General features: G+C 60.5%; 1 protein-coding gene across 1 annotated transcript; it reads right to left on the bottom strand.

Moving 5' to 3' along the window:
- Positions 1-1431: 1431 nt before the first annotated feature.
- Positions 1432-25710, bottom strand: IL11RA (interleukin 11 receptor subunit alpha). Its single transcript, XM_054186699.1, has 13 exons — positions 25562-25710; positions 7044-7143; positions 6261-6321; positions 5975-6141; positions 5679-5793; positions 4811-4843; positions 4244-4407; positions 3954-4117; positions 3702-3843; positions 3096-3191; positions 2809-2908; positions 2063-2145; positions 1432-1956 (listed from the first exon to the last, which is right to left on the bottom strand). The coding sequence occupies exons 2-13, from the start codon at positions 7141-7143 to the stop codon at positions 1940-1942; spliced, it is 1242 nt and encodes a 413-aa protein (XP_054042674.1). The 5' UTR covers positions 25562-25710; the 3' UTR covers positions 1432-1939.
- Between the last annotated feature and the right edge of the window lie 1535 nt (positions 25711-27245).

Consider the following 27245-nt stretch of genomic DNA (forward strand, 5'->3'; position numbering starts at 1 on the left):
TATGATGCTCCAGTGGTCTCTGCTCCCCACAGCCAGCAGCAACCCCATTCTATTTGGAGCATGCATTGACTATGGAGTTAATAAGCAGGCAGGATACAGGGGCCAGAGCTGCCGGCTCACACTCTCCCATTTTTTGGCCATTTTGCTCCTGTGTCTTGAGCAGGCGTCAGCCTCTAAACCAGCACCAGGTGCTGGGAAACCACCGAGCTCAGTTTGCAAATGCTGGAGCCACAGCTATGGGGTGGCCATCACCCATGTTCAACAGCATCCTATGGAAAACCACAGCCCTGATCCTCTCCACAGTGGCAGGGGGGTGGAATCTGGTGGTGATAAGAGCAGGTTTACAAAAGGACAGGGTTGCCCATGCCATGCCGGGGAGCAAGGGGAGGGAAGGGTGACTGTGACACATCAGAAAAGGTGCTGGCTGGGTTGGATGCTGGGGACCAGAGTCCAGCAGGTGATGGCAGCGTGGCACAGCTGGAGCTGGCAAGTTCTGGGATGCACTTAGGAGAGGGGATGTGGCTGTTGGGCCCAGAAGCCCAGGCAGGATCTGGTCCCTTACATCTCCTCAGCTTGGTGACCTGCCTTACTTGCTCTGTGGAGAGCCCTGCTCCTGTCCAACGATGGTGCCACTGCAGTAACACTCTGTAGATGGAGGGCTGAGCCCCATGTCCCCCATCCAGGGTGAGCGTGTTCACCAGGGGCAGTGAGGGGCTGGGACCCCACAAAACCAAGACCCCATGTTCCTGCACCAGGAGTGGGCGAGCAGGGGCACCCAGTGAGGGCAGAGGGGTCTGTGGGCTCACAAGCCATTGGAAAAGCCACAGCCCTGCCCTGGTCCCCTCCAACCCAGTCCCCACGAGGACCCTTTTGGGATGTCCCCATCTTCCAGGCTCCCTCTGCACTCCAGGTTCAAGGCCAGCCCCGCTGCCCAGCCCAGAGCGCCACATCTCCCTGGTGGGGGTGGGTGCAGGCCCTCCTCCCCCGCCCTGGTGCTGGCTCTGCTCCCCGCGCCACCGCTGCCTGACTTTCCACCCAGCCCCATCTGGATCTCATCGGGCTCTGGCACTGAGCACCGGGGTCGGGAGGTGCCAACAGATGGAAGCCATTAGAGGGGCTGTGTCGAGGTGTGAGGAGGGGGGCCACAAGTCGAGCAAGGGGGGCTGTGCAGAGGGTCCTGTCCCTGCTGCCGGGCTGGTGAGGGCAGGGGAGATGTCCCAGGCAGCTGCCTGCAACCTCTTCTGGCACTCAGCAAGGGCTGGCCCGGGCGAGGGTCTCTCTCAGCCCCTCTGGGCGCCTGGGGAGGGGGCTGACCTGTTTGGGGAGTGGCCCTGCTACCTGTCCACCTCCTGCAAGGACCATCCCCATGCTGGCACTTCACCCGGTGCCATTCACCTCTCCCCTGGCCCAGCACCATCTGCAAGGGGGGGATCTTGCCTGGGCAGTGCCAATGCTACCCCCTTTATTGGCATCACTGCTCCATCCAGCCACAGCATGGTGGAGAGGGGCAGAGGGATGGGGGGGTCCCTTCTGCCTGCTGGTGGGGGGTGACGGGCAGGGCTCAGCATCCCCCACTTGCTGATGCCCGGCACCCCTGGGAGCCTACACCCATGGTCCCCCTCAACACTAGGCAGTGAAGTGGGACTGGCTCAGTGTCTTATCCCCAAATGTGTTCAGCAGCTCTTGGCGGTGGGGCTGGCCCATCGCCGAGTCCAAGGTGCCTCCAGGTGGCTCCTGGCAGGCACGGGCAGCCCAAAGCTCCTGGGAGCAGAGTCTCTCTTCTTAGGATCCATCCTGCACCCCCAAGGTGCTGGGGGCTCTGGCAATGTCCACGGCTGTGGGCGACCCGGGAGGTGTGGGGTCCTTGGCGGCCAAGCAGCAGCATCAAGTCCCACGCGTGGGCAAGCAGGTGCAGGGAGCTGGGATCGGCCAGAGCTCACTACAGGATCTGGGCCTCTGCCGAAACAGAGGAAAGGGGTTCAGGAGGGGCACTGACCTGCCCCCTGCCTTGGCACTCCCTCCCCTCCATTCCCCCCATTACCCCCCCTGCACCCCGACTCACTTGGCAGTGCCTTCAAGTGGGTGGCAGCAACCAAAAAGTTGTGAGGTTTGGTCTTCTCCTTGACATGTTTCCTCACCCGGAGCCTGGGGACAGAGCAGCAGTGGCTGAGGACCTTGAGCAGCCCCCTTGGGCACCATGATCCCACTGTGCATCCTCCTCCAGCTGTGCCCAGCTGTGCCCAGCGGAGCCCGGCCACTCCAGCGGGTCAGCTCCAGGGCCACAGGTGGAGCCGGTCATGAGATACAGCAGGGCTGGGATGGGGACAGGGACAGACAGCAGAGCCACAGCATGGCAAGGAGAGCCCAGCCGTGGCAGGATGAGAGGGGACCCGGGGACAGGACCAGTAGGCAGTGCCCGGGGGCAGGGCTCCCAGGGGGCAACGGCATAGGGAGGGGTGTCTGCACTGACTCTAGAGCATGAGAGTCCCCGGCAAGGCAGGAGACTCTGGGGGGATGTTAGTAGCAGCAGCATCTTTGGGGGTACAGAGAAAGGTCCCATGGATGTGGGCCCACCAGGAAGACCCCAGGCAGGCTGGGCAGTACCGCAGGCAGTGGGATGAGCTGGGAAAAGGCACTGATATTGCAGGGGGGCGAGGGGAGAATAAACCACCCTATGGGGCTGGCAACAAGTCTGTTTGGACAGGGACCCCAGAGAAGGGCTGGGGGGGACGTGGAGCACCCCACGCTGAGGGTTCGGGTGCCAGAGTGGGATGGGGACAGACCCTTCTCTCTCAAAACCCAACCTACCAGATGAGGATGGTGATGACGAGAACAGCAGCCAGGACAAAGAAGGCAAAGATCCCGAGTGACACCAGGACGGCCATCTTCTCCAGGGGGTCACTGCGGTCTGAGACACAGAGATTGTCATGGCCAAGGGACACCACAGGCCCCAACACCTGGGGGACCCTATTGCAAGCTCCTGAACACCACAGCCACACAGGGGCATGGGGCAAGAGACCCTTCCCATTACTGTCAGCTGCATATGTGCCTGTGGGACGTCCCCACTCCTGCCCACCACCCCCAGCTCTACTCACTGATGGGCTCAGGGTTGGGAGCCTGGGAGGGCTCCTCGGCCAGGCTCTCCAGGCTGGCATCGGTAGTGGTTTCTTCACTCGCTGTGGTGGCCAGGTCTGGAAGGACAGAAGGGATAGGAAACACTCACCCAAAAGCATGGGCAGCACCCCAGGCACCCACAGAGAGGAGCAAAGAAGGGTGCCCTTGAGTCCAAGGGGTCCCACGAGCTCCAGGGTGCTCCTAGGATGCCAGTGGTGCTCTGGGACTCCTGCTCTGCCCCGAGGCTGTGGGGGGCAATCCCCAAATGTCAACAGTACGGCTGCAGCCTGCCGTGGTGCTGGGAGACGCTTTGCCCCCTTGCAGCTCAGCCTCCCACCATAGGAACAGTTTTTGGATGGTGCATGGGACCAGATTTTTGGGTCAACTTTAAGGGATGCCAGGAGCAGGGTTTTGGGTCAACTTCAAGGGATGCCAGGAGCAGGGACTTGCTCTGGGTGATATTTAGGGGCATGGGTGCCACGGGTAAGGGGCTGGAGAGGGGCACCTCACTGTGCTGGAGGGACTTCGGGGAGGGATGGTGCAACCCAGTTAGGGCTGCTGGGGGCTGCAGCCTGTCCCCCTCGCACCTCTGACCGGCGTCGCCCGGGCCTCAGTGCTCCACTCGCTCCAGTTCCCCGCATCCAGGAAATCCTTGGCACTGACTTGGACCACGTGCTCCAGCCCGGCGAAGGCATCCGTGATTACCTCGGACAGGTTCACCGTCTCCAGCTGCACCGGGCAGAGGGGAGCTGTGGGGCAGGCAGGGGCACCCCTCACTGCCCTCCCTGGCCCCATGCCCACCCTGCTTTGGGCTTTGCCTTTCCTCGCCCACCACTTACCACGGACCAGGAGCGGTGGATGACGGGCCGGTACTGGAGCCGAAACCTGAGCTGGAAGTGGGGTTCCTTGGGCCAGGAGGAGGGGTACTTCCAGCTGACGTGGAGGCGCCGTGGGGCCAAGGGGATGGGCTCTACCACCAAGCCCTCCGGAGGGTCTGGCTTAACTGTGTGGGAGAGGACAGGGAGCCCTCGTCACACCAGACTGCCACACAGAAGGGTGTTGGGATCCCCGCTGCCACCCAGGGCTGGATGCCCGGGGGATGGACGGACAGATGGATGGATGGACTCACTGATGGCCTGCATGGTGACGTCGAGGAGGCGGAAGCTGGAGCCCAGGGGGTTCACCTCGGTGATGTTCAGGCGATAGGAGCTCCAGAACTCTGACCCGTGGACGGTGCAGGTGCCAGGGCGCGATGGATCCTGCAGGCACAGCCCCACGTGCCCATTCTTGTTCCTGCAGATGAGGAGGCAGGGTGGTGACATGTCCCCCCCACCTTGCCATGCATAGTTTCATGCTGCTACCAAGGTGGTGGCATGTAGGGACACCCTCATGCCATGAGCCCGATGGAGGGGGCAGCACCCGTTATAGCTCAGACAGGGTCTGGGAGCTGCCCTCACCCCTCCAGAGACCAGCACGTCCTTCTGAGAATGACTGAAGCGATCCACATCCCAGCCTGACAGTCCCTCTGGGGAAGGTCCCTCCCCTGGGGCAATCCCTTCTCTCAGGGCTTAGGGAGCTGGCTCCCCCATGGGAACACCCAGCCCTCGCCTCGGGGACCGCGCTGAGGACAGTGGCAGAGCCTTCAGGAGGGGGTCTGGTCCCCAAGGAGCAGCACTGGGCTGGGAGTCAGTCCTACCTCCGCTTCTCTTCACCCGTCAGTGATTTCTTCCTGCCATGGAGAAAGATGGAAAAGCAGACAGTGAGAATGAAGGGACAGCATGAAGCCAAACCCACCGTGACCCAGAGGAGGGACAGGGGTCTCCGCACTGCAGAGCACCCCCACGGGTGACATGGCACAGGGGATGGAGCTAATGCCATGCCCAGCCCAGCTTGTGAGCTGCCTGGCAGCAGAAGCTGGGGGTCTCGGGGCAATGAAGAGAGTGGGGTGCCCAGGAGGGTGCCCCCTGGACGACCTCCCTTGCCCACCTGGGGTTCACCATGCAGCAGCAGCAAAGGTGCACGGAGGTTGATAAAAGCTCACCAGCAGCTGGCTTTGTGCTCACCCTATGGCCCCCAAAGCCCCCTCCTCACCCCCGCCCCCTCCCCGCCAAGCCCCCAGCCCCCTGCTCCTGCAGCTTTCAGCAGGGCTGTGCTTTACGAGCTCCGCCTGACTTCAAAGCAGCCCGCTAATTTGGCCTGCCAGGATAATTAGAAGCAGCGACGCTGCCGGGGCTCCTTTCATCCTGAAGCATGCCAAAGCGCTCAGCATCTCGCAGATGACCTGCTTCTCTTTTACAGCCCCTCTGGTGCTGGCAGAGCCGTGGGCGGGGAGGCAGCCTGCCTGTGCCGGTCCCCCAACGCTGCTGGGGGCCACTCTCCGAGTGAGGAAACGCTCGGTGCACTGCTCACCCCAAAACATGACCTGTTTTGGGGTGCAGCCTGGTCCTTGGGGTAGGAGGTGAACCCAGGACGTTGGTCAGATGGCCAGCAGGATTTGGTGTTTTTCCTTGGCTGGGACCCAGGGCTCACCCCATCAACCCCCCAGCCTGTGCCCCGTACATCACCTGTAGGTGGTGATGTATCTGGTGGGGAGGAAGGTCTCCACGCTGGAGGTCCAGGAGCAGGAGAAGTTCTCATAGTCGGATGCTCTGCAGGACACAAAGGGGACCCCTGGCAGGTCTGGGATCCGAGGGGAAGCGACAGTCAGTGAGGGATCCCCTGTCCCACAGCCCAGCCAGCACGCAGGGACCCCTGTGACACCGCAAAGTCCCATTTCGGCAAGCCACTGCCAGGGCTGCGGGTACCCCATTCCGGTGGGGCTGCACACCCCCATTCCTCAGCCCGCGGACATGCTACTCACGCCCCAGCCGCAGGGACATGGCGTGCAGGAGGCCGCCGTCCTCGCTGTGGCAGCTGTAGGTCCCCGCGGTGGCCAAGCCGGCGTGTGGCAGCACCAGGGCTCCCTGATGGATGGCCGAGCCCTCCGGCAGCTCCACAGCACCCGCCCGCCTCCATTGCACCGGCGAGCTGGGGAGGAGACACCGGGCAGGCTGCGTTAGAGGATGGCGACTGGGGCATCATCCCAGGTCTGCCCGGTAAACCATCCCATCAGATAAATCCCCCCGGTGTGCACAGAAAAGACCTACCCGGTGTGGGCACCGGCGCACGTCAGGGTTACGTCTGTCCCCACCTGTCCGTACTGCACACCTGGAGGGACACACATCCCCCCCAAGATGGGTGTTAGCACCCCGCGCCACCCCATATGCCAAAGCTGTGGGTGAAGGTGGGCAGCCTGGGGCTGTACCCCCCTCCCGGGCAGCTGTGGGGTGGCTGTGGGGTCTTGCTTCACACAGGTACCGCCACGGGGGACTGGGAAGGACTGGTCCCAGCTAGGGCTGGGCAGTGGGCAGCTGCAGGGGTGGGCTGCTTCCAAAAGACCCAGTATTTATTTTTTTTCCCCACTGGTATGTTTCATGTTAAATTAAAAAGGCAAGAAAATATTGGACTATTTCAACACGTAGACTCATGGAAAGGAGTCTGAGTTGCCTGTTACAGTTACAGAATATGTATTATATTAATGGTTTTCAGCCCTCCATAACACGTCCGAGATTTTAACGGACTATGGAAAGCCAGTCCCTACGTGATTCATGGACGATCATGTGAATCCCTTCCCCTCGCATCTCTATCAGACAGCAACATACGCTGTCAGGGACAACAACAACAACATTTATGGAAAAAATAATGGCAGTTATATCATTAATGTGTTAAGCTGCTGAAAACCAGAATGCCAGCGCCCATCCCCGTGGGGCTGCGTTTCACATATGCCCTGATTCTGGTGTGTCTGTGCCTGCCCGGGGGGAAGGGGGTGCCCCCATGGTCCCCATGCCTGGGATGCAGGGGCTGCACGAGGGACTCGGCGGGGGGCTCACCTTCCTCTCCCCAGCCCTCGGGGATGGCCAGGGAGGCTGACGCCAGGGCTGCTGCGAGGAACACCATCACCCTGCCCAGACCTGGGATGGGACTGCGCATCTGGAGGAGGCAGAGCGGGGAGGGAGAGGGTGTTATTCCCTGCAACGGGGCAGCTGGCAGGACCCACTGCCCAGAGCATCCCTGCGAGACCACGTGCCCCGCATCTCCCCCTCGTCTCGCCCCATCTTGCCAGGGACAGCATGGGGACTGTACCGCAGGGTCTGTGCCACTGTCACAGCCAGTTCCTGGCTGCTGAGGAGTCCCCACGCCTGGAGGGGGAACGCAAAGGGCAAACAGTGACCAGGGGCCTGGGGCTGCGTGGGTTGGCGGGATGAAGGTCTCTTTTCCATTGTAGTCCTGTGCCGGGAGCCCTGGCTGGCTCCCAGACCCGGGGTGGTCCAGAGACCTGCGTCAGTGCAGCTGGAGCGGGAAGGGACCAAGGAGAAATTCTGGCCTGTTTTTCTGTGGCAGGAGACAGCAATTAGATCTGTACAGGCTCACACAGCCAGGGCAGCAGGTCTGTGAGAACTCAGACCATACAGAGAGAGGGGCTGGCTGGGGGACCCACATCACTGCCCATTCCCGCACCCGCTGCAGGCTGGTCCATGCACGTCTGTGCCCTTCTGGGCCATTTGGGCTCTGGGGCCAAGGAGAATGACCCTGAAATCCTTTCCTCCCACTCAGAGACCACCGGTGAGGGGGATGCTGAGGAAGGGATGTGCACCCCGCTCTCCATGGGTCAACCGCAGCCATAGACACAGGTCTTCCCACCCCGTCTGTGCCAGCCAGCATCACCCTGTCTGTGCCAGCCAGCATCGCCCTGTCCATCCCGGACAGCATTGTTCTGGCTGTGCCACCCAACATTGTCGCGAGATGCCCATCCCAGCCAGCATCACCTTGTCTGTGCCAGCCAGCATCACCCTACCCATCCCAGCCAGCACCGCACCGAGGCATCCATCCCAGCCTACATTGTACCAGACACTGTCACCCTGTCTATCCAGCCAGCATCACCCTGTCTGTGCCAGCCAACATCGCCCTAAGGCATCTATTCCCGCCTGCATCATCCTGAACTTATCAGCCAGCGTCACCCTGTTCATCGCAGCCAGCATCACCCTCTCTGCGCCAGCCAGCATCACCCCAGGGCATCTGTCCTGGCCAGCATTACGCCATGCATATCAGCAGCATCACCGTGTCCCTATCAGCCAGCCCCGCCTGCCCCCAGCAGGCACGGATATCTGAATCATTTCTCCCTGGAAGATCTCCCATGCCGGCCTCTCACAAATGGGCAGGGCTGTTTATTTTATTTACACCCGTATTATTGGGCTCTGCTCCTGGCTGCGGGCAGGGGGTGAGGGCACGGGATGCAGTGAGCTCCCTATAAGCCCCAAGCACAGGCTGCAGCTTGTGGGCATAAATCTGCATCCCCCTGAGCCTCCTGGGTTCGACAGTCGAGAGAGGATGCTCAGGGGAGGGATGCTTCAGCCCTGGAAATGTACACTGGAGCAGCTGCCAGTTCTTCTCCTGCAGGCAGGTGCCCATGGCCACCGACCAAACCGCGTGGCAAAGGAAATGAGAGCTACAAGGTGATGTGCTGCAACCCAGCAAGTGCAGGAGGGAAGGTGTGTGGCACCCCACGTCAGCCATGAACACGCCAAGCAGCCTCAATCACAAGCCCCAAACGTAAATAATTTCATGAGACTGTCATAAGCTTTTCCTAACAAACCACCCGTAGAAACATTCCCAAGAAACATCAGTTAAAAGGTCTCTGCCAAAACTATGCTGGTAACTAACTGGGAACATTTGGCCTGAAAGTAAAATATTTTGGTGATGGGAAAAAAAAAAAAAAAAAAAAAGACGACTTAAAATACACTTAAAAGCAGCAACCAAAAATAGCTCCAAACACCACGTGGGCCAGAGTTAAGGGGTGGTGCTGTGGGGGGGGGAGATGGTCAGGGAGAAGGGAGAGTGTGTTAGTGTGGATAGAGATAAATACTTTTAAAATAAAATAATTTCTTCTCCTGACTGCCCTGGGTTTTGTGCGAACGCTGTAGAGGGTGAAGGCAGAGCTGCTGCACCCATCGCCCACCCTGCCCCTCTGTGGCAGGGGGGTACAGTCTGGGTGCTGGCTCACTGCTGACATGAGCTTGCTAGGTCTCAAAGGTGGGTCTTCAAGACCCACCTGGAAAAATTACGCTACAGCCCCGATGCTGAAAGGCATCTTTCCCTGCATGGACAAGGGAAGAGGTGGGGGCACAGCACGATTTGCAGCCAGCCACTGCTAACGCCCCCAGGGAATGGCGCAAGCCCTGCCTGGCCAGCCTGGCTGTGGGTGGTATTGCCAACAGACCCAGAGGCACCCCACACCCCTACATGGTGGCAGAGGGCATCTCTGCAGACCCCGTCCCCAGCTGCATCCCAACCCCTGATCTCCATGGTGACCCCCCTGAGGGCCACCCTGCATCCTCCCACCTGCCAGCATCCTCCGTCCCAGGACCCTCCCAGCGCTCCCCATCCTCACCCCAGCACCCCGTGGGCACCCCTCCCTCAGACGGTGTCTTTTGGGCAGCCGTCCACCCTTGCCAGCGCGCCATGGGGGAAGGCAGCACTGAGCCCCCACAAATGCACACAATGCCTTAGTAAATGACCTGCCTGAGTACTGCCAAAACCTAGCCACAACCAAGCATCACCGCAGAGAGAAGAAACAGGGCGAGCCCTCCCTTGCCTGCCCAAAGGCCACAAAGAAAAGGGGAAGGAGCCGCAGAGTGGGGGAAGACCCGGAGCCCTCGCCTACCCTGGGTGGCAGGGGGCCAGGAGCTCTGGGCCAGCCAGAGCTGCAAAAAAGCCTGCCCAGAAAGGATCCCCTCACTTTTGGCAACCAAATTCCCTTGACGAAGGGAACACGGGCGTGCAAATGAACACACACGCGCGCGTGCTGCCAGGCCACCTTCCTCGGCAGCTCGGCACCTCCATGGATGGGCACACAGGCGGAGAAAGCATCCCTCTATGCTGGCACCGGCAGTGACACATCCCGGGGACAGAGAGTCCCGGGACAGTGGTCCTGGACCCAAGCCGGGACAGAAGGAACAATCAGAGCTTTTCTTCCTCCCGGCATGCTAATCCCGGTCCAAGAGGCGTCTGCCACCCGCCCAGGGCTGGGTGACCTCCTGTGGCCATGGCCGGGGCAGAGGGACGCAGCCCAGCCTGGGGCTGCGGCTTGGCCCTGGCAGGGAGGGCAGCAGTGACAGGCTCTGCTCCCTCGGCATGGGATGCTCTCATCACCGGCATGGCCAGGGTGACCAGGCTATGTGTGGCACCCGTGGATGTGAGCCAGAAACAAAAGGTACCACCCTCCATCCTGCACCGACCCTGCTGTCCCACTGGGCATCATTTGAGCTCATCCCCAAGTTTTTGGGGAGCTGTGGGGAGAAATCCTGCCATGAGCCCCTTCCTGTATCCAAATCGAAATGCTGCGAGCCAGAACATCCCCCAAAATCACTGTCACGTGCACTGTCACCGATGCCCACGCAGGGTGTAACAGTCCCCCCAGCACAGACGCTCTGTGCCGTGCCCCGTCGTGGCCTGGCAAAGCCTGATGCAGATTCCTGGGGGAGGACAACTTTCCATTGTGCTCGGCACTTTGAAAGACAGCGTGGGGTTTTTTTGGTTTTGTTTTTTTTTTTTTTTTTTTTTGCTTTGCTTCATTTGAAGTTGCTCTTCAAAGAGAATGAGCTGCACGCAGATCTGGATGGGGGGGGGACGGACGGATGGCATAAGCAGACGATGCCATGCCGCAGGGCTCAAGATGGCAGCAGGGAGACATGGGATGCTCCCCACTGAGCAGAGAAAGCTGGGGTGCCCTCCTAACCTCGCCCTGGGGTGGTCTGGGGCAGCATCGCTGCAATGGAGATGTGGCAAATTACCCGAGGGCACTTGGCAGCTCTGCCCGCCCCATGCTCAGCCCTGCCAGAGACACCCACCTGCAAAAAGCTGCTCTGCAACGGGTGATGCCCGACGCCGGCCGGCTCCAACACCCTGGAGATGGCATCACGCTGCACTCCTGCCCCTCAGCTGGGGGAGCATCCCTGGCCCCGCACCCCAGACCCTCCTCTCTGCCAGTGCCTGCCATGGGAAACCCAGCCTGTGGCCGAGAGCGTTTCAAAGCAGCAGGAATTTCTGTGTGTAGCCCCCTGCTAACCCCTCCTCCTCTGAGGAGCCATGGCATGTCCTGAGCCCATCCACCTGGCCACTGATCTGCCCAGAAACCTGGCAGCATCCCACCCCTGCAGCATCAGCGACGTCCATCATCACTGCATCAGCACGCACCTTTGGGGAGGGGGCGTGCCTTGACCCCCCTGCTGGGATGGTCCCCTGCAACCAGCCACCCCTGTCCCCTAAATGCCGCTGGCACCCTCCCAGCTGCTGGGTGCCTGGAGAAAGCCCAGCAATGGGTGCTGGCAGGGAGGGAAGCATGTCCTCCACCACCTCCAGGGCCACCGGGGCCATGCACAGTTCCCAAGACCACTGGCAGCACCCAGAGGCAACTCCTCGCCCACCCTGGGCACTGCCAGGGTGATGGTCCCCAAGGCCAAGGGGAGAGCCCTGCTTGCTGTCCCCAGACCCTCCGGGGATCTCCAAAAGGGCTGCTGTTCTCTGCATTGCTTTGGTGGGGTGCTGAGCACCCACGGGCCCCCACGCCTGCTGGGGGGCATCACGCCAGGCTGAGCTGAGCCGGCACACACACATGTACAAGTGCACCCAGTGCAACCCCAGCACACTTGAATTACTCCAGTTAAACCAGTAAAACCAGTTGCAGTGTTCCCCTGTGAGGCCAGTGCAGTCCAACAAGCCTCGTGTGCAGCCTGAACATAGGGCTAAACCCAGCACAGTCCCAGTGTGGGGCTTAACTCAGCTCAGCCCAAACCTGGGATTTTACCCCAGACAGCCCAAGAGAGAGATTAAATCCTGCTCAGACCAGGAGTGGGATCAAACTCAATTTAGCCCAGGAGTGGGATTAAGTCCAGCACAGACCAAACTTGGGGTTAAATCCAGTGCAGTCCAAATGCGTGGTTAAACCCTGCTCAGCCCAGGAGTGGGGTTAAACCCAGCTCAGCCGAAATACGGTGTTAGACCCGGCACAGCCCAAACATGGGGTTGCACAGCCCAAATGTGGGGCTAAACCCGGGCATGGGGTTAACTCCTCAGCTCAAACACAGCGTTAACCCCAGCACTGCCCTGGGAACCAGTTCACCTTCGCAGCCAGGTACCATGTCCATCTCTATCCAACCCAGACCAACCCCCCCTCCCCGCCCCCCGATATCCCCTGGTGATGCCCAGCTCACCACAGCCCCACTGGTGACCAAAGCCCAGCCCAAACCCTCCCCATAACCTGAGGGTCACCTCACTTCTCCGTGGGGCTGGCAGCTGCTAGCGGGACCCAGCGCTGGGGGGCCAGGGGGCCACCACACACCCCCAGCATGCCGGCGGCTTCCTGGAGGTCAGGCTCTGCTCTTACCCCAGCCGGGAAACTCCCACCCCAACACCCTGATTTCCGCCCTCCCCTGCTCCATCCCACGGGAAGAAGTCGTCTCTGGCTCCCAGCTGTAACCGGAGGCATCGTCAAGGGCCAAAACAGCGAGGGCTCTGTTAGCAGCCAGCAGCCCCAGTGTCACGCCAGCTGGCAGGTTTGCGTTTGGAGGGGGGAGAGAAGGGGTCCCCCACTCTCCATCCCCATCCCCAGGCTCTCCCCCCGAAGTCACGTGCTGGAGAAATTCCTAAAAATAACCTCCCGGCTGTAAAGAAACCCACCGGTGCTAGCACCGGTGGGTTTCTTCACAGCCGGGAGGTTATTTTTAGGATGGAGGGAGGGAGTCGTGGCACAGGGTCGGGGGACAGGGACAGGCACGGTGCCGGATCTGAGGACACGGGTGGGACCCGCTGGCAGGGAGCTGGGCCACCCTGTGATTAGAGCAGGGTGGGAAAGGCTTTTCCTGTCCCGGGAACGTTTTCGGATTTGGGATATTTTTCTGCTCCCGGGCTCAACCCAGCCCAACAGAGGTTTTGGTGAACTCATAGCTCCCACCACGATGGGGCAGCTGCGTACCAGCCTGCACCCCAGCGTGTCACCCCCCCCAGGAAGCATCTGCACCCCCCAGAACAAACTCCCCCCATAAACTGGCCCTGGAGCTGACAGAAAAGCATATGCATCCACACATGTAGGGCACATATATGACAACAAAAGTCCAGCTCCTTCTGATGGTCCCGATGAACTCCAGCCTGGAGCCGGGAACCCCAGGCAGGAGAGGGGCCTCACAGCATCCCCCTGCCCGGTGCTCCCCCCATCCCTCCCCGTGCTCCAGTGCCTGGGAGCCATCGGGCTCGGCTCCATCCCCGAGGCACGAAGGCGCTCAGGTCAGCCAAAACGCTGTGGGGCGGCGGGGCCAAAATAAACAGCTCACCGTACTGCAGCACAAACGCTCCTCCAGCTACCAATTTGCTGTCGCTCCTTTCGCAAAACAAAATCCCTTTTAGGCTGGAGAGGGGTTTTAGGTATCATTAAGGGCCACCTGGGCGGCCAAAAAAAGCCACCACCAAAGGGTGGCCCGTTAACCCTTTGCACCCCACCGGCAGCGTCCCTGCGTGGGGGGAGGATGGCAGTTGTAGACCCCCGGCGATGTGTGATGTGGAGATGCTGGTGCCAGGCTCTGGCACTTGGTGGGACAACCATGGCTTGTCTTCTCCAAGCTTGGAGGCAACCCTGCCTGCTTTGCTACAGGGAGACAGCCCAGGGGATGCAGCGGGGTGCAAGGCACGTGGCAGGGATGGAGGCTGGGGAAACACCTCCCTGCGGCAGCATCGTGCCAGAAGGAGAGGTGGAGAAATGGCAATAAGTGGGGAAAAGCTGGGGCAGAAGCCCACCACCAAGGCTGGGGGCTGTAGCGCAGGGCCAGGGGATGGAGGCTGTGCCCTGCCTCAGTTGAGAAGGTTGGAAAAACACCCACTGTCTCGTTTTCTGCTGGGGGAAAAAAACACCCAACCAAGTTCTCCGGAAAGATTAAGTGCGATCATATCCGAGCTGGGGTGGGGGGAAAGCAGGGCAACGTGGTGAGCGTGCTGACACATCTCCTTCCATGATGCTGGAGAGATGCCCTGGTCCCACTTGGGGCCAACTTTGTTTACGGGCTCCTATTGTCTTTTTTTTTCCTTTTGGTTCTCCCCCCCCCGCAGCCCCTACCAGTGTTATAGTTCAGAGTAAACAAAAGCAAGCAGCCTCTCACTCCAAACATTTCAGCCATCCCAAACTTTCTCCAGAGGGGGGCTGCCCGTGGAATTTTCCTCATCCAAAAGAATTTCGAAATGTTCCCGTTGCAGCCTGCTCTGACTGGAGGCCAAGGCAGCTCTGAAACCCTTCACGAAACGCTGGAACTGCCCTCTGCACAGCCCCGGCTCCGGCCAGAGGCACCGAGGACCAAGAGCCGCCGTGCCCCAAAATCCTCCCATGCACAGGGAAACCCAAGCACACGTGCCCGAAGGAGACAGAGGCACGTCCCAGCCTGTACAACCCCCTCAGCCCAGCCCATCCCATCACCTGAAGGGAGCCAGTAGGTGCTGCTGAGGCCAGATCCTGCTTTTTAATATTTTAGCCTGCACTACAGTTACAATTGCTTTGAGATGGTGATGCTGGTGCAAAAAGGCTTGGGTGCATCGGTGCGGGGAGTGCACCCCAAAGCAACTGGTATTTCCATTTGCAGGCATCTCTGCTCCACCGGCTGCGGGGGCTGAGGGTGACGTACTGCCGGATATCCTACCTGGAGCACCAGTGGCACCCTGGGCTCTGGGAGGGCAGTTTGCAGCAGTGATGCCCACTCCTGCTTGGGCAGACTGAGTGGGAGGCGATGCTGTGCTGCACCCATCCCTGGGGATGGAGCAGGGGGCACAGTGCTGTCCCCCCCTGGGGAGAGGGGAGGAGGAAATGTCCTCCAAGGATAAACCATGGCGATGGGTGCTACACAAAGGTGATGCTCCTCCCTGGGCCACACCACACAGCCACACAGAATGACAGAATCACAGAATGGTTCGGGTTGGAAGGGGCCTTAAAGCTCATCTAGTTCCAACCCCCCTACCATGGGCAGGGACATCTCACACTAGACCAGGCTGCTCAAAGTCAAGGTGTGCACCCCAGTCCCAGAAGAGACGGGACTCCAGCGTGGGCAAGCAGAGACCCCCCAGAGCTCCCTCAGCTCCAGCTTAGGCACAGATGTGATGTGGGACCCACCAGACCCCAGCGTGGGGGTGCCGGTGCTGCTTAGCCCGCTGGCAATGGGAGCTGCAGCATGGCCCCTGAAACAACCAGAGGGATAAAAGCCCAGTCGAAAAGCCCCACAAGAAAGCCAGCAGTGGTGGGAAGAAGCACCCAAAGCTCAGCCCAGCATGGATTTGGCTGTCAACGCAAGCCATTGTACTGGCCTGGCACGTTGATGTCCCCTGATTACTTTCCGGAACAGTCCCCGGATGGGTGTCGCCGGGTAGGTGGTCCCGTAGCCTGACACATACCCGGACACACCAGGGAGCCCCCCACGTCCTCCCTCTCTGGGCACACATGGATTTTGGGGGCTGTGACCCCTCGATGCACCCATGCTCCCACGCCAGGAGGGCAAAACCTTACTGGTACCCACTGCATCCCCCCCATTTCGCAGCATTCTACCCCAGTGGGCGCAGAGCCCCATGCCGCCAGAGCCACGACGGGGGGAGATACCTCAGCTCCACGGGGGTCTTGCCGTGGGACGGGGCTCTGCCGGGTGCCCCTGCTGCCTCTGCACCATCTCCCTGCGCTGCCTCGCTGGGCTCTCCTCCTCCACGGAGGCTGCTCAGTGGCTTGGTGTGGGAGCAGTCCTACCCCCCCTGCCCCACCAGCAACCCCCTCCCCTATAAAGGGGCCAGGCAGCGGCTGTGTGGGGAGCAGAGCCCCCCCGACACAGCAGATGGGGTCTGTAAGGCGAGGCTCCCCCAGGTGTGTTTGCCTTGGCCGGGGCTCAAGCCCGTCTAATTACAGCTATAGAAAACATATATTAAAAAAAAAAAAAACCAAAAAAACAGAGGGGGGAAAAATAATCCTCTCCCCGGCACTGGGGCCCAGGGTTTGGCCGGAGTTTCTCGGCAGGCCAAGCGCAGGCGATACAGGCTCTGCTGGCAGCAACCCGGGGAGGGAGGGGTGTTTGTGGATATTAAAATGCAGTTGTAAAGGAGAATAAAAGGGCAGCCTTGTTTCGGAACGAGTCTCGGAGGCTTTCCCCTCTCCCGGCATGCTCGGCACCTGGCCGGCAGCACGAGCAGCTCACCCTTCCCGCAGCACCCCCCCACCCCCCCCACCCCCGGCATGCCCGAGGACTGGGGTGCTGCCAGCCCAGCACATTCGGGTGGGAGCAGATTTGGGAAGCCCCCCCGCAACCCCTCCCTCCCCAGCTCTGCAGTCCCCCGCACCGGGTTAAAATTACAGCTGGCAGCTTCTGGAAAACTTACCCCTGCACATCCCTTCCTCCACGCCCCCGCAGCTCCCTGCCTTCCCCAGGCAAGGCTGCCCGGACCCAGCTGCTTGGTGGCAGCCACATGGCAGCACCGCCAGTATTTCACCGCCTGGCCTCTCTCTGCCTCCCTGATGGAGGCAGAACAAGCCGGACAATGTTTCGGACGGGGGTTTAAAATTAGCCCCTGGCACCCAACCCCCCCCCCACCCCGGTGCCCATGCACAGCAAGGGGATGTGGCGAGGTTCCAGACACCTCAGGGTCTCCCCCCATCTCCAGGGACCCGCAAACCCCCGCAGAATCCCTCTCCTTAGGACACCTCCCCAGATCCATCCCCGACGCTGGATGCTGCCTCCCCGCAGCATCTCCTCTGCCTCCATGCTGCCATATCCGGCTCCAAAAAGACACACCAGGAGGTTGGGGAACCTCCCCAGCAGGCGTCAGGCCAGCAAAGGTGGCCCCGTCCCGGCCCCACCTGCTCGGCTGGAGATGCCTGTTGCACATCTGGCTTCACCGCTGCCCTCTGCCCCCTCCCCAGGGCAGCGAGGAGGGGGACAGTGGGCTGTGAGCCCCGAAACGCCCCTCCCATCCATCCCTCCCTCCATCCCTCTGCTTTTTTCCCTGGCAGCACCCCAAAAGTGCAGGCTGACCGGGCCCCCTCGTCCCCTTGGCTTGCAGGGACCCCTGGCACACGCCACCACCAGCCACAGCCCAAATGACTAACGCGCCGGCAAGCGAGCCCGGTGCCGCCAGGGTGAGCAGGGCCCGTCCCTTGGCTGTGCTCCCTCCCCACGGTGGTGAAATCACGTCTGGAGAAAGCACGGGTCGCTCTTCCCACCCCCCCCGGCCCCGCTGCTTCCCAACAAGGATGCTCGCTCCCTGCCCGCTGGCCGGCCGCCCCTGCTCTGCAAACCCCGCATCCCGACGGAGGGATGCTCCAGGCACGCAGTCTGCGACAGAGCCCCACATTCCTCCTCCTCCTCACTCCAGACCCCATAGCAGCAGCATCCCAGCTGCGGAAACGGCTGCGGGATGCGAAAACGTGGCAGCAAACCCCAGGCACTCGTAAAAGCGCTCCCGGGGAGCGGGGAGGAACGTCTAACCTCCCTCTAACCCCTCCCAGAGCACTGCAACCCTGCCAGAGCCTGGGGGGTGACTGGGGGTGTGGAGGGGGGAGATTGCTGACACCCGCCATGGCAGAGCAAACTGGTGGAAGGAGCTGGTGGCTCTGTCAGGCTGGAAAAAACCCTGGGCAGCAGCAGAGGGGACGGTGAAGGACAGGCCACCACCGCTTGGCTCTGACCTGCCAGGCGGCACGCGCCGGCTGCGACGGCGGGTGACTAATGCGGCTCTTTAAACGCCTCCACCAGCACGGGAGCGTGGCTCCGGGTTAGGGTTTAATTATCTGCCTTCCTCCGCAGCCCGCCCTCTCCTCTTGCTTGAACCGCCGCGGGGACCCCGGGGACGGTGTCCGTCCCCCGCCCCGGCCGGGGCTGCTGGCATCGAGTGAGCGGGGCCACAGCAGGGAGCTGGCCGGGAGCACGCCGAGGCTGCAGCTGGGGGCTATAAAAAGCACGGCTGCGGCACGCAGCGAGGCACGGAGAGGGGAATAAAAACGAAATCAGGTGGCGGATGAGTTCGGGTGCTCGTTTCTGCGCCGGGGCTGGCCCCAGCACTGCTCCCCATCCTGCCTTCCCAGCTCCTCGGCCAGAGAGGCTGGGGCAGAGTGGGGAGCTGAGATTTGGCAAAGGATGGAGGACGCAGGGCTGGGACAGCAGGCGACGGAGGGCGTCTAAGGCTGGGGAAACGGCCACTGGGTCCGCACATGGGCTCCTGCCTGGGTTGGAGGCACGGCAGCCACCCTTCGCCCAGCCTAGAGATGCCAGATCCGGGCACCCAGCCTCATGGCAGCTTGCGCCGGAGGATTAGCTGTGCCCTGATTTATGGCCAGAGGTGCCTTTGCTGGGAGGGGGCTGGCACACCAACAGCGAGAGCAGGCACCCCATCTCTGGCACCCCCGTCCTGGTTGGGGACCTCACCCAGCGGGGACAGTGATGGCACAAGCCGGGGACAGACAGGGGTTGGCGGCAGCTCCCCGCTCAGGGACACGCCATGTTTGCACAAGCCTGAGCGGGGGAAGGTCAGATTAATTTTAAACCTGAATAAACAAGGGGAGAAGGCAATGCCAGAGCTCGCCCTGCCCGGTGGGGATGCCCAGCAGCAGGGCACAGCACCCGCGGCACGGCCGCGCCCAGCCCGGGTACCAGCAGGACTCAGCCCCGGGGCTCACATCGCTCTGGGAGAGCCGGGACAGACCCAAATCCCAAATCCCAAATCCCATGCCTGGGGGCCTCCCTTTTCCACAAGGAGCTCCCAGCTGAGTCAGTGCTGGCAGCAGGGAGAAAGCGGCTCCCAGTTGCCTTTGCAAAATCCCTCCAGCCTCCACAGGGAAGCACCCACCCCCGGGACCCCTGTCCCACTGGGAACAGCGCTTGGGGGCTCGCCTGTCGCCTGGCTGCGACGCACAACACAGCCTTGGAAAATAACCAGGAGAAACGAAAAAAAAATTAAAAAAAATTTGTTTGTGGGTCAAGAGGAAAATGGAAAAAAAAAAAAAAGTAGTTTGTGTTTTTTGTGCCAAAAGGAAAATGAAAACCAAAACATTTTGTTCTAAATGATAGGCCTTGTTTAGTTTTCAGTGGTTTTACTTTTTTAAAATGGTTTGAGTTAAATCGAGCTAAATTTGGCTTCCAAACATTACCTTGGGGTGGGGAATAAAATAAAATTAAAAAAAAAAATATAAAATCAAAACATCTCATTTGGAAAATGTCAGAGCAAAACGCCATGGCTTTTCCAGCCCTGGGAGAGCCGCAGCCGGGCGCTGAACCCAGCCTCAGCTCACAACTTGTGACGGCCTCTCCAAAGCACCTATTTTTCTAGAAAATAAAGCGGTTGCTGTGCCGATTGATGGCTAAGAGGGCTTGTGCCCTGGTGCCTGGCTCCCATCCTGTCCCCCACGCTTGTGCTGGTCCCCGGGACCCGCTGGGACACGAAGAGACCCCGCTGCAGCCGTCAGCCGTGCATGTGAGCCCAATCCGAGCCGAGCCGCTCTCCAAAACTCCTCTTTAAATGTCTTTTCTATTAGGTCAGCATTCCTGCGTCGCCCAGGGAAGGTGGTTACGGCCGGCAGCCCAGCACACAGGCTCCTCGGTGCCGGCTGCTGGCTCTCCATCAGCAAGCAGCCTGCCCACGCTATTAAATTACTGAGAAAAATGGATCGTTTCACCAAAAATTAGGTGCAGGAACCTCTCACGCAGTGGCAAGGCGAGCTGGTAATTGGAAATTCATAGAGCTGGCCACAAACACTGCCTCCTGCTCCGCTCCACCCTCCTCTGGTTGCGGCGAGGGATGGTGGAGAGGCGTTTGCTGCCATCCCTGAAATGCTGCTGCTGATGGAGATGCAGCGGCCACGTCGCTGGCAGCACTGCTGAGGCCCCCTCTGTGCCCTAGGAGGGTCAAATGCTGCTGCAGGGTCCCTCCACCCTTGGTAGATGGGGAAAATAAGTGAATAAATGCTCCTGGGGACCTTTCCAAGCACTGGAGGAAGAAAATCTTCCATGCACGGCCAGACCTGCTCACCATTAACCACCCTGCTGGGGACAGGTCTCAAGGGAACATTGTCTGGGGAAGCAGCAGGACATGCTGCCCCAGCACCCGTCTCGCTCTTCCAGCTGCACCTCAGGGGTGGAAACCAAGATGACCTTCCCCACAGACCTTGCCTTGCTCACGTCCTTCACCCATCCCAGGCACAGCACGAGCACCGCTGCTGATACATCTGAGCCCAGGCATCTCAGCATCCTCCTCCCGGACCACTACAAGTCCAAACCTCAGCACCTCATCACCCGAGAGGAGCCCTCCAAGGCGTATCCAGAGCAAACCACCCAGCTCCTGGAGCTGCCCTGGCGTGTATCTGCAGCCTCTGGTCGGGAAGGAGGGATGGGGATGTGCAGTAGACCAAGAGCTGTGTCAACAGGATGCTCCGAGAGACCGGCCCCTCTGGAGTCACAGGTACTGGGGGGCTGCATCCTGCTCCCTGCATGCACCCCTTGCCCCCGGTGCTATGGGGAGGGGGAACACAGCAGCCGAGGAGCCTGAGTCACCGAGCTGGTTTTTTGGGTGCTGGGGTGCAAGGACTGTGAGCACGGTCCCAGCTGGAGAGGGCAAACAGAGCCAAGCACAGGATTGGGGAGGCCAGGGAAAAGGGGCGCTTTTCTGGGCACAGCCATGCTCCAGCTGTAAAGCTAAGGAACTCAAAGCCACGATGGGGTGGAGCAGCCTCAGGGGGGCTGCGAAACATCCCCCCGGGAGCCTCGCAGGAGCTAAAAAAATGAAAAGCAGCCGAAGCACCGAGGAACCCCCCGGGGTTGCGTGTTGGCCCTTGCAAGACAGTGATGGAGCAATAGCTGGTTGGGTCCACCAGCTCCTCCTAAGCCCTGAGGCCTCGGGCAAAACTCATGGAAAGCAAAGGAAAGGCTCCTGCAGACCTCTCCAGGGGCTGGCCCTGGCCCTGCAAGAAAGCCTGGGGAGATGCCAGCTGGCTGGCCCAGGCACCCTGCGTGACAGCGGCTTTCGCAAAGCCAAGCCGGGCCACTGCAGCTGAGCCATCCCCGGGGACCTTTGCGGGGCTGTTGCAGCACAGCTGTCGGGAGCTCTGTCGCAAGACTGGCATGGCGCTGGGCCGGCCCATGATGGAGACCCCGAATGACGGCACTTTTTGTTTTTTCCTAACTACTTTTGCAGGAAGGCGAGGGCCGAATCATGCCTTTCATGGTGTTATTGAATTCAAGAGGCACTGATGCCCGTGACGACCTTCATCAAAGAGGGGCTGGCGAATTCCCTGGCTCCCGCTGCAGCCATCGGTCTGGCCAGGATGAAGCACGCAGGGTTTTTCAGTCCCAAAGGAAGGGGCTGGTGAAAGCACAGGAAGGCGAAGGAAACAGCTGGACGGGCATGAGCCCATGGGGACGTGCTACAGGGATGCCGTGCCCGACCCATTGCCTCCCACATGCTCTTCTGCAGGGACATCCACACCCCTTAGGGCTGGCAGCAGGATGGGAGGCGGCAGCCCTGAGCTCTGTTTGGGGCTCCCCAAAGTGTGACAGGACTCGGGGGCAGTCCCTTTCTGCCCAAGTCAGAAGACCTTCCCCACGCTGCCACAGAGAAGATGCTCCCCTGAAGCTGGTAGCTTCTCCCATTCCCTCTTCCCCTCAGTGCGCCTCCAGCGTTGGCTTTTCAACAAGGCTTGGTGTCCCTTGTTTTCACTTTAGGACGTGGGATAAACCAGAAGACACCCAAACAACCTTCTTTCCACCATCAGGATTTCATTAGATGAAGGAGCCCTAAACTTTTCCACCTCTCCCTATAAGGCGATCTCTGTGGGTCCAGAATAATTTTTATTAGGCTGTTTCTATTTCGGCTGTCTCTGTATTTGGAGGAGGGGACCAAAGCCGAACAGTCTCTAGGGAGGCCGGGGTTGATTTCCAAAATGTTTTCAGCATCGTCCCCTCTCCTGGTGGATGTAGGGTCTTACCTGTGGTCCCCTGGCCGTCACCACCTGCATGGGCCAGCCCCACATCCACCAGGTCTCACCCGAGGTCCCTCCAGACCATCCATTGTCTCCAAAAACATCTTCAGGAAATGTGTACAAGCAGGGTGGCGGTGAATGTCACCTTCCACCAGCCAGACACTTCCAAAATCCCTTGTGAACTTTTTCAGCAAGGGCCGATCCCCACGGGAATGATCCCAGGCTCCGCTGGTCAGATGTGACCACAGTGCATGGTCCCGCTAGGACGGAGGTGCATCAGGTCTCGACAATCACTTGGGGACCTTGTCCCTCTTCTCCTGGACCTCCTCCACCCCAAACACCAGAGGAGGAGGAGATGTTTACCATTTTTTTTTCCCATGTCCCAGACTCATGTCACTGGAGGGAAGGATGAGTTGCACCTTCCAGCCCAGCCCTCTGCCTGTTCCAGAGATCCTGGCACACGCTCCAGGGGCTGCGGGTGCCGCGATCATCCAAAAGAGCCCCAGGCTCCCCCCATCCCACCCCTGTGCCAGGGTGACTCAGAGACCTGAGAAGCAGCCAGACTCGAGAGATAATTCCTATTAACACACTGATCCCTGACACCGCAAACCTGCTTCTAATTTCCAGAGGAATTTTCCTTTTTCCATGGAAATGGTCCATGGGAATCCGGCTGTTGGAGAAGACAACTCAACCACAACTGCAAGGCATCTGCACCCTTCCCCACCTTCACAGCATGGATGGGAGGAGAAAACCATCACCGGGAAGTGCAGAGAGATCTGCTGGTAGGAACTCGGGTCGCAGGGTCACTACAGCCCCAGGCAGAGAGATCTGGTGATTTTTCACACACGCGATTCTGTTGTAACCACAGGAACACTTAGAAAAACCAAAAGCTCTCTAAACATCCCAGCGAGTCACCCCAGACATCCCAGGGCTAATTCCTGATGTTGGCTTTGTATCAGCATCCCAAATGCCGGAGAGGCCCCGGCACATCACCCGTAGAGAAGAGGTCCCGTCCCATCCAAGCTCTGTCCTAGGCTACATCTTCAGCAGGGGCAGAGCCATCATCTCCCACGCCTGAACAAGAAGAGGGGCAACGAGCTGGGAGAGGTGCTGAAATTTGCCGAAGGGAGAAAAGCAGAGCCTCAAGCCGGCACCTGCCCCCTCCTGCAGGAGGCATCTCGCAAGGGGTTTTCCTCCAGAGCCAAACCCGCGGGAGAAGAGGAGGCAAGAATCCTTTCAGCTTGTTTAACCTAATGAGGAAGCTATAAATGCAGCAGGGTAAACACCGGAGAGGGAGAAGAGGTCTTGAACTGAAAGCACAATGTTGGCACGAACCCACGGGGGAATAAGCTCTCCAGGAACGCACTCGGCAGGAAACTGGAGGGAGGTTGAGCCCTGCGTGAGCAGGAAGGCTCTGGAGTCGCCTTTGAACAAGAGCGGAGCAGAAAGAGAGGCTTTGAACCCAGTGCTCTGCTCATTCACGGCAGGTGAGGGTGCTGAGCGCCGTCATCATCCGTGGGGGTTTCCCCACTTGGGATGGTCCAGGCAAGCTGGGGGAGAAAGGTTACCTGCAGGCCAGGGGATGCAGGAGTGGGCTGCCCGGGCGCCCACCCAGCGTGACAGCTTCTGATAAACCCAGCAGCTGCAAAAGGGAACCGCTGCTGCTGCCACGACGAAGGCGGCAGGGAGACTCGGCGCGCCGTGAGTCATTCATTCATCCTTCACAAACAGGGCCCGCACTCAGCCAAGCATCCTCCCCCCCACCCCCACCCCCCCGCTGCTGGGACAGCTCTCTGGGATGGGGAAAAAGTGGCTTATCAGATATAATTAAGTCAAGTTTTCCCCTCCCTGCGAGGTTCCCCAAAAAATGAAGTTCACGGAGCAGGAGGCAGGGCAAAACTGCTCTTCTCCCAGCCTGCTGCAGGCTGCCTCTGCCTTCAGCTCCCACCCCTCATGAACCCCTCCCCACCACCCTACTGCACCCCACATCCCCTGTTCACCCACTGCTGGTGACATCCAGCCCTGCGCACAACCCCACTGTCACCGCTCAGCACCTGGCCCCTGGCCCCAGTCCCACTTTGACTGCCAAAGTCACTTCTCAGCCCTCCAAGAAAGGAGATATGTCCTCTTTCACTCCCAAAAAAAAGAGCCAGGTTGGTGGAGCAGTGGGTGCGTGGGTGCTGGGGGGCAACATTGTGGCCATGTGCTGTCCCCATCCCTGCCCCAGGAGGGATCTCCGCCAGCTCGCCGCTCCCTGTGAAGGTCCTCTGCCCTGTGCCAGGTCAGGATGCCGTGGGCTCCGTGCAGCCCCGTCTGTAACCACGCTGCGACCTGCCCTCCTATAAACATAGGCAAAGAGCAAACACCCCACCTCCTTCTGCAAACGCGGCCAGACGTGGCTGTAGCCTGCAAGAAGCGGTCACCTCCTGGCACCCGAGGCACTCGTCCAGCCCCTGGCGACTTGGTACCGGCTACGCCACCACCCTGAGTTGGTCCAACAGCAGTTTGGGCAAGGCAACACGTCTGCGAGTTGCTGCAGCTCTGGGTTTCTCCCCATGGAGACCAGGCACAATGAAAATGAGATTTCCAAGGCCCTGTCACAGTGGGGTCTCAGTTTGCTGACAGTGATGTCCGAGCCAAGCTCAGCCCCGTGGCCCCCTTTGATACCCTTCACCAGAGGTGGGGGGGACTTGGGGGGTGACAGCCAGCCTGCGAGGGGGACAGTGGGCACAGCCCGGGGCTTGGCCCCCGCAGGGGCTTGGCAGAGGATGGAGAAGTCGTGATTGAGACAGCATCCCGGGGCAGGGAGGGACAAGGCAGGCAGAGAGCCCTGCCACCAGTGCCTGCGCATGGGAAAGCGCCTCTGGTAATTGGGAGCAGCTTTTCCCTTCCCCGGACCCCCCAGGAGAAAGAGGGGGCCCTGCCAGGGAAGAGCTTCGCCTGGTGGCGTTCCAAGCCTTTCTCCAGAAGACGGAGGGGGGGCTCAAAGTTCGGGGCGGGGGGGGGCAGATTAACCCCCGGGAGCAAGGCGGAGAAGGGGGAGCAGCACCGGGAGTATCCCCGGTGCTGCTCCCCCTTCTCCGCCTTGCCCGGGGATGCACGGAGTTCCCAGGGAGGGGGCAAGCCCCTGAGGGGACACACGCACACATACACACACAAAACTTGACAACTTTCCCCGTACGAGCAGCAAACAGCCCGCCCGCATCCCCGCGCCCCTCACCGCGGCGTCGGCGCCGCCGCTGTTCCCCCCGGGCTGTGGGGAGGATGGCGGAGGAGAAGGGAGTTGGGGGCGGGGGGGTGTGTGTGGGACGGGGCATAAACACACACACATACACACACACACACACACACACACACACACAGACGGCTTCCTACCTTCCTGCCGTGGCCACACGGCTATGTGTCCATGGCGCTCGGCGGAGCGGGGCCGGAGCCGGGATGGGGAGCGGGGGCCGGCGGCGGGGCGCCCGGCTCCGGGCTGGAGGTTGGGGCCGGTAAAAGGCGGGCGGTGCGGAGCCGTCGGGGCGGCCGCCGCCGCCGCTCCATTGGAGCAGGGCGCTGCCAATCTTACCGCCGCCGACCCGGGACGCTTCCTGTCCGCCAGCCGTTCCCCCCCTCCTACCCCCCCCAATCCCGTCCCCGTCCCCCCCACCCAGGGGACCCGCCGGGGATCGCCGGGCTGTCCCCTCCCCTCCTTGGGGCACGGTGTGTCCCCGTCCGGGTGTCCCACCCCGCCCCGGTCCCGGACGCCGTCCCGTCCCCCTCGGTGCACGGTGACCCCCGTCCCCCCCGGAGGCGTAGGGACACCCCCTCCCCACGAAGGTGGCAGCCCTTCCCGGTGTTCTCACGGGGCATCACCTCCCGCATGGGGGTCTACAGGAGCGATGGGGAGGGTCTCTTTGTCAGGGAGTGTAGCGATGGGAGGAGGGGTGATGGGTTTAAACTGAAAGAGGGCAGATTTAGATTGGATAGCAGGAAGAAATTCTTTACTGTGGGGCTGGTGAGGCGCTGGAACAGGTTCCCCAGGGAAGCTGTGGATGCCCCATCCCTGGAGGTGTTCAAGGCCAGGCTGGATGGGGCTTTGAGCAGCCTGGCCTAGTGTGAGATGTCCCTGCCCGTGGCAGGGGGTTAGAACTAGATGAGCTTTAAGGTCCCTTCCAACCCGAACCATTCTATGAGTCTATGATTCTCCAGCCCCTCTCCCAGCTTTCCAGAGAAGTGGAAGGCAGGCAGGTCCTGCCCATGCCTCAGTTTCCCTTGCCCCTGGGAGGGGTGTTTCTTTGGGGTTTGTTTTTTATAGCGGTTTCTTTGATGGGGAAGGTGTGGGGTGAAATCTGGCCCTGGGGCTTGTGTCCCTGAGCTGAAGAAACACCTCGTTCCTCCTGAGGGCTTTTTTTGGTGTACGCTTGCCTGCCCCTTTTGCAGCACCCCTCCATCGCCCTACTGGCTTTCCCTTGGGATCACAGAATGGCAGAGGTTGGAAGGGACCTCTGGAGATCATCTACTCCAGCCTCTTGCCAGAGCAGGATCACCCAGAGCAGGCTGCACAGGAACGCGTCCAGGCGGGTTTTGAATGTCTCCAGAGGAGGAGACTCCACCACCTCTCTGGGCAGCCTGTTCCAATGTGTTTGTTTTGCAATTTTATAGCAGTGAAAGTTTTCAGGTGGAAAAAAAAACCCAGAATTTTGAAAGTCTGCAATGAGACACTGGCTAGAGAAGACCCACTGGGAACTTCCCCCTCCCCTGGCCCTCACTGGGGCCAGGTGTTCTCTGGGGTCCCCCTGGGATGCACTGAAGACCCTGGGCGATGCCATCGGGGCCGATGCTGCTGGAGCCCAGGGATAGACCCAGCGTTTCCCTCTCTGTGGAGATAAGGGCCACGTGCCCCAGGTGCGTGCAGCTCCCGCGCAGCCCCAGTCCCGCAACAACAGACCATTCTGCAGCCTGGCAGGAATAAATGTGGTCGCAGCCCCCCTCTGAAACCCTACAATAACAAACCCATCCTTGCTGGGGTCCTGGCACACCTCTGCGACCCCACAATAACACACCCATCAGTCAT

This window comes from Rissa tridactyla, chromosome Z (genome assembly GCF_028500815.1).
Source record: "Rissa tridactyla isolate bRisTri1 chromosome Z, bRisTri1.patW.cur.20221130, whole genome shotgun sequence".
In the NCBI taxonomy this organism is placed as follows: Eukaryota; Metazoa; Chordata; class Aves; order Charadriiformes; family Laridae; genus Rissa; species Rissa tridactyla.

Bases quoted from the DNA above. Each gene is read 5' to 3' on its own strand.
- IL11RA (XM_054186699.1), bottom strand. From the start codon at position 7,143: ATGCGCAGTCCCATCCCAGGTCTGGGCAGGGTGATGGTGTTCCTCGCA. The intron at 3,192-3,701 runs GTGCGAGGGGGA...CTGTCCTTCCAG, and splicing joins CCGGGCGACGCCGGTCAGAG to ACCTGGCCACCACAGCGAGT. The intron at 2,146-2,808 runs GTAGGTTGGGTT...CTCTGTCCCCAG, and splicing joins GTCATCACCATCCTCATCTG to GCTCCGGGTGAGGAAACATG.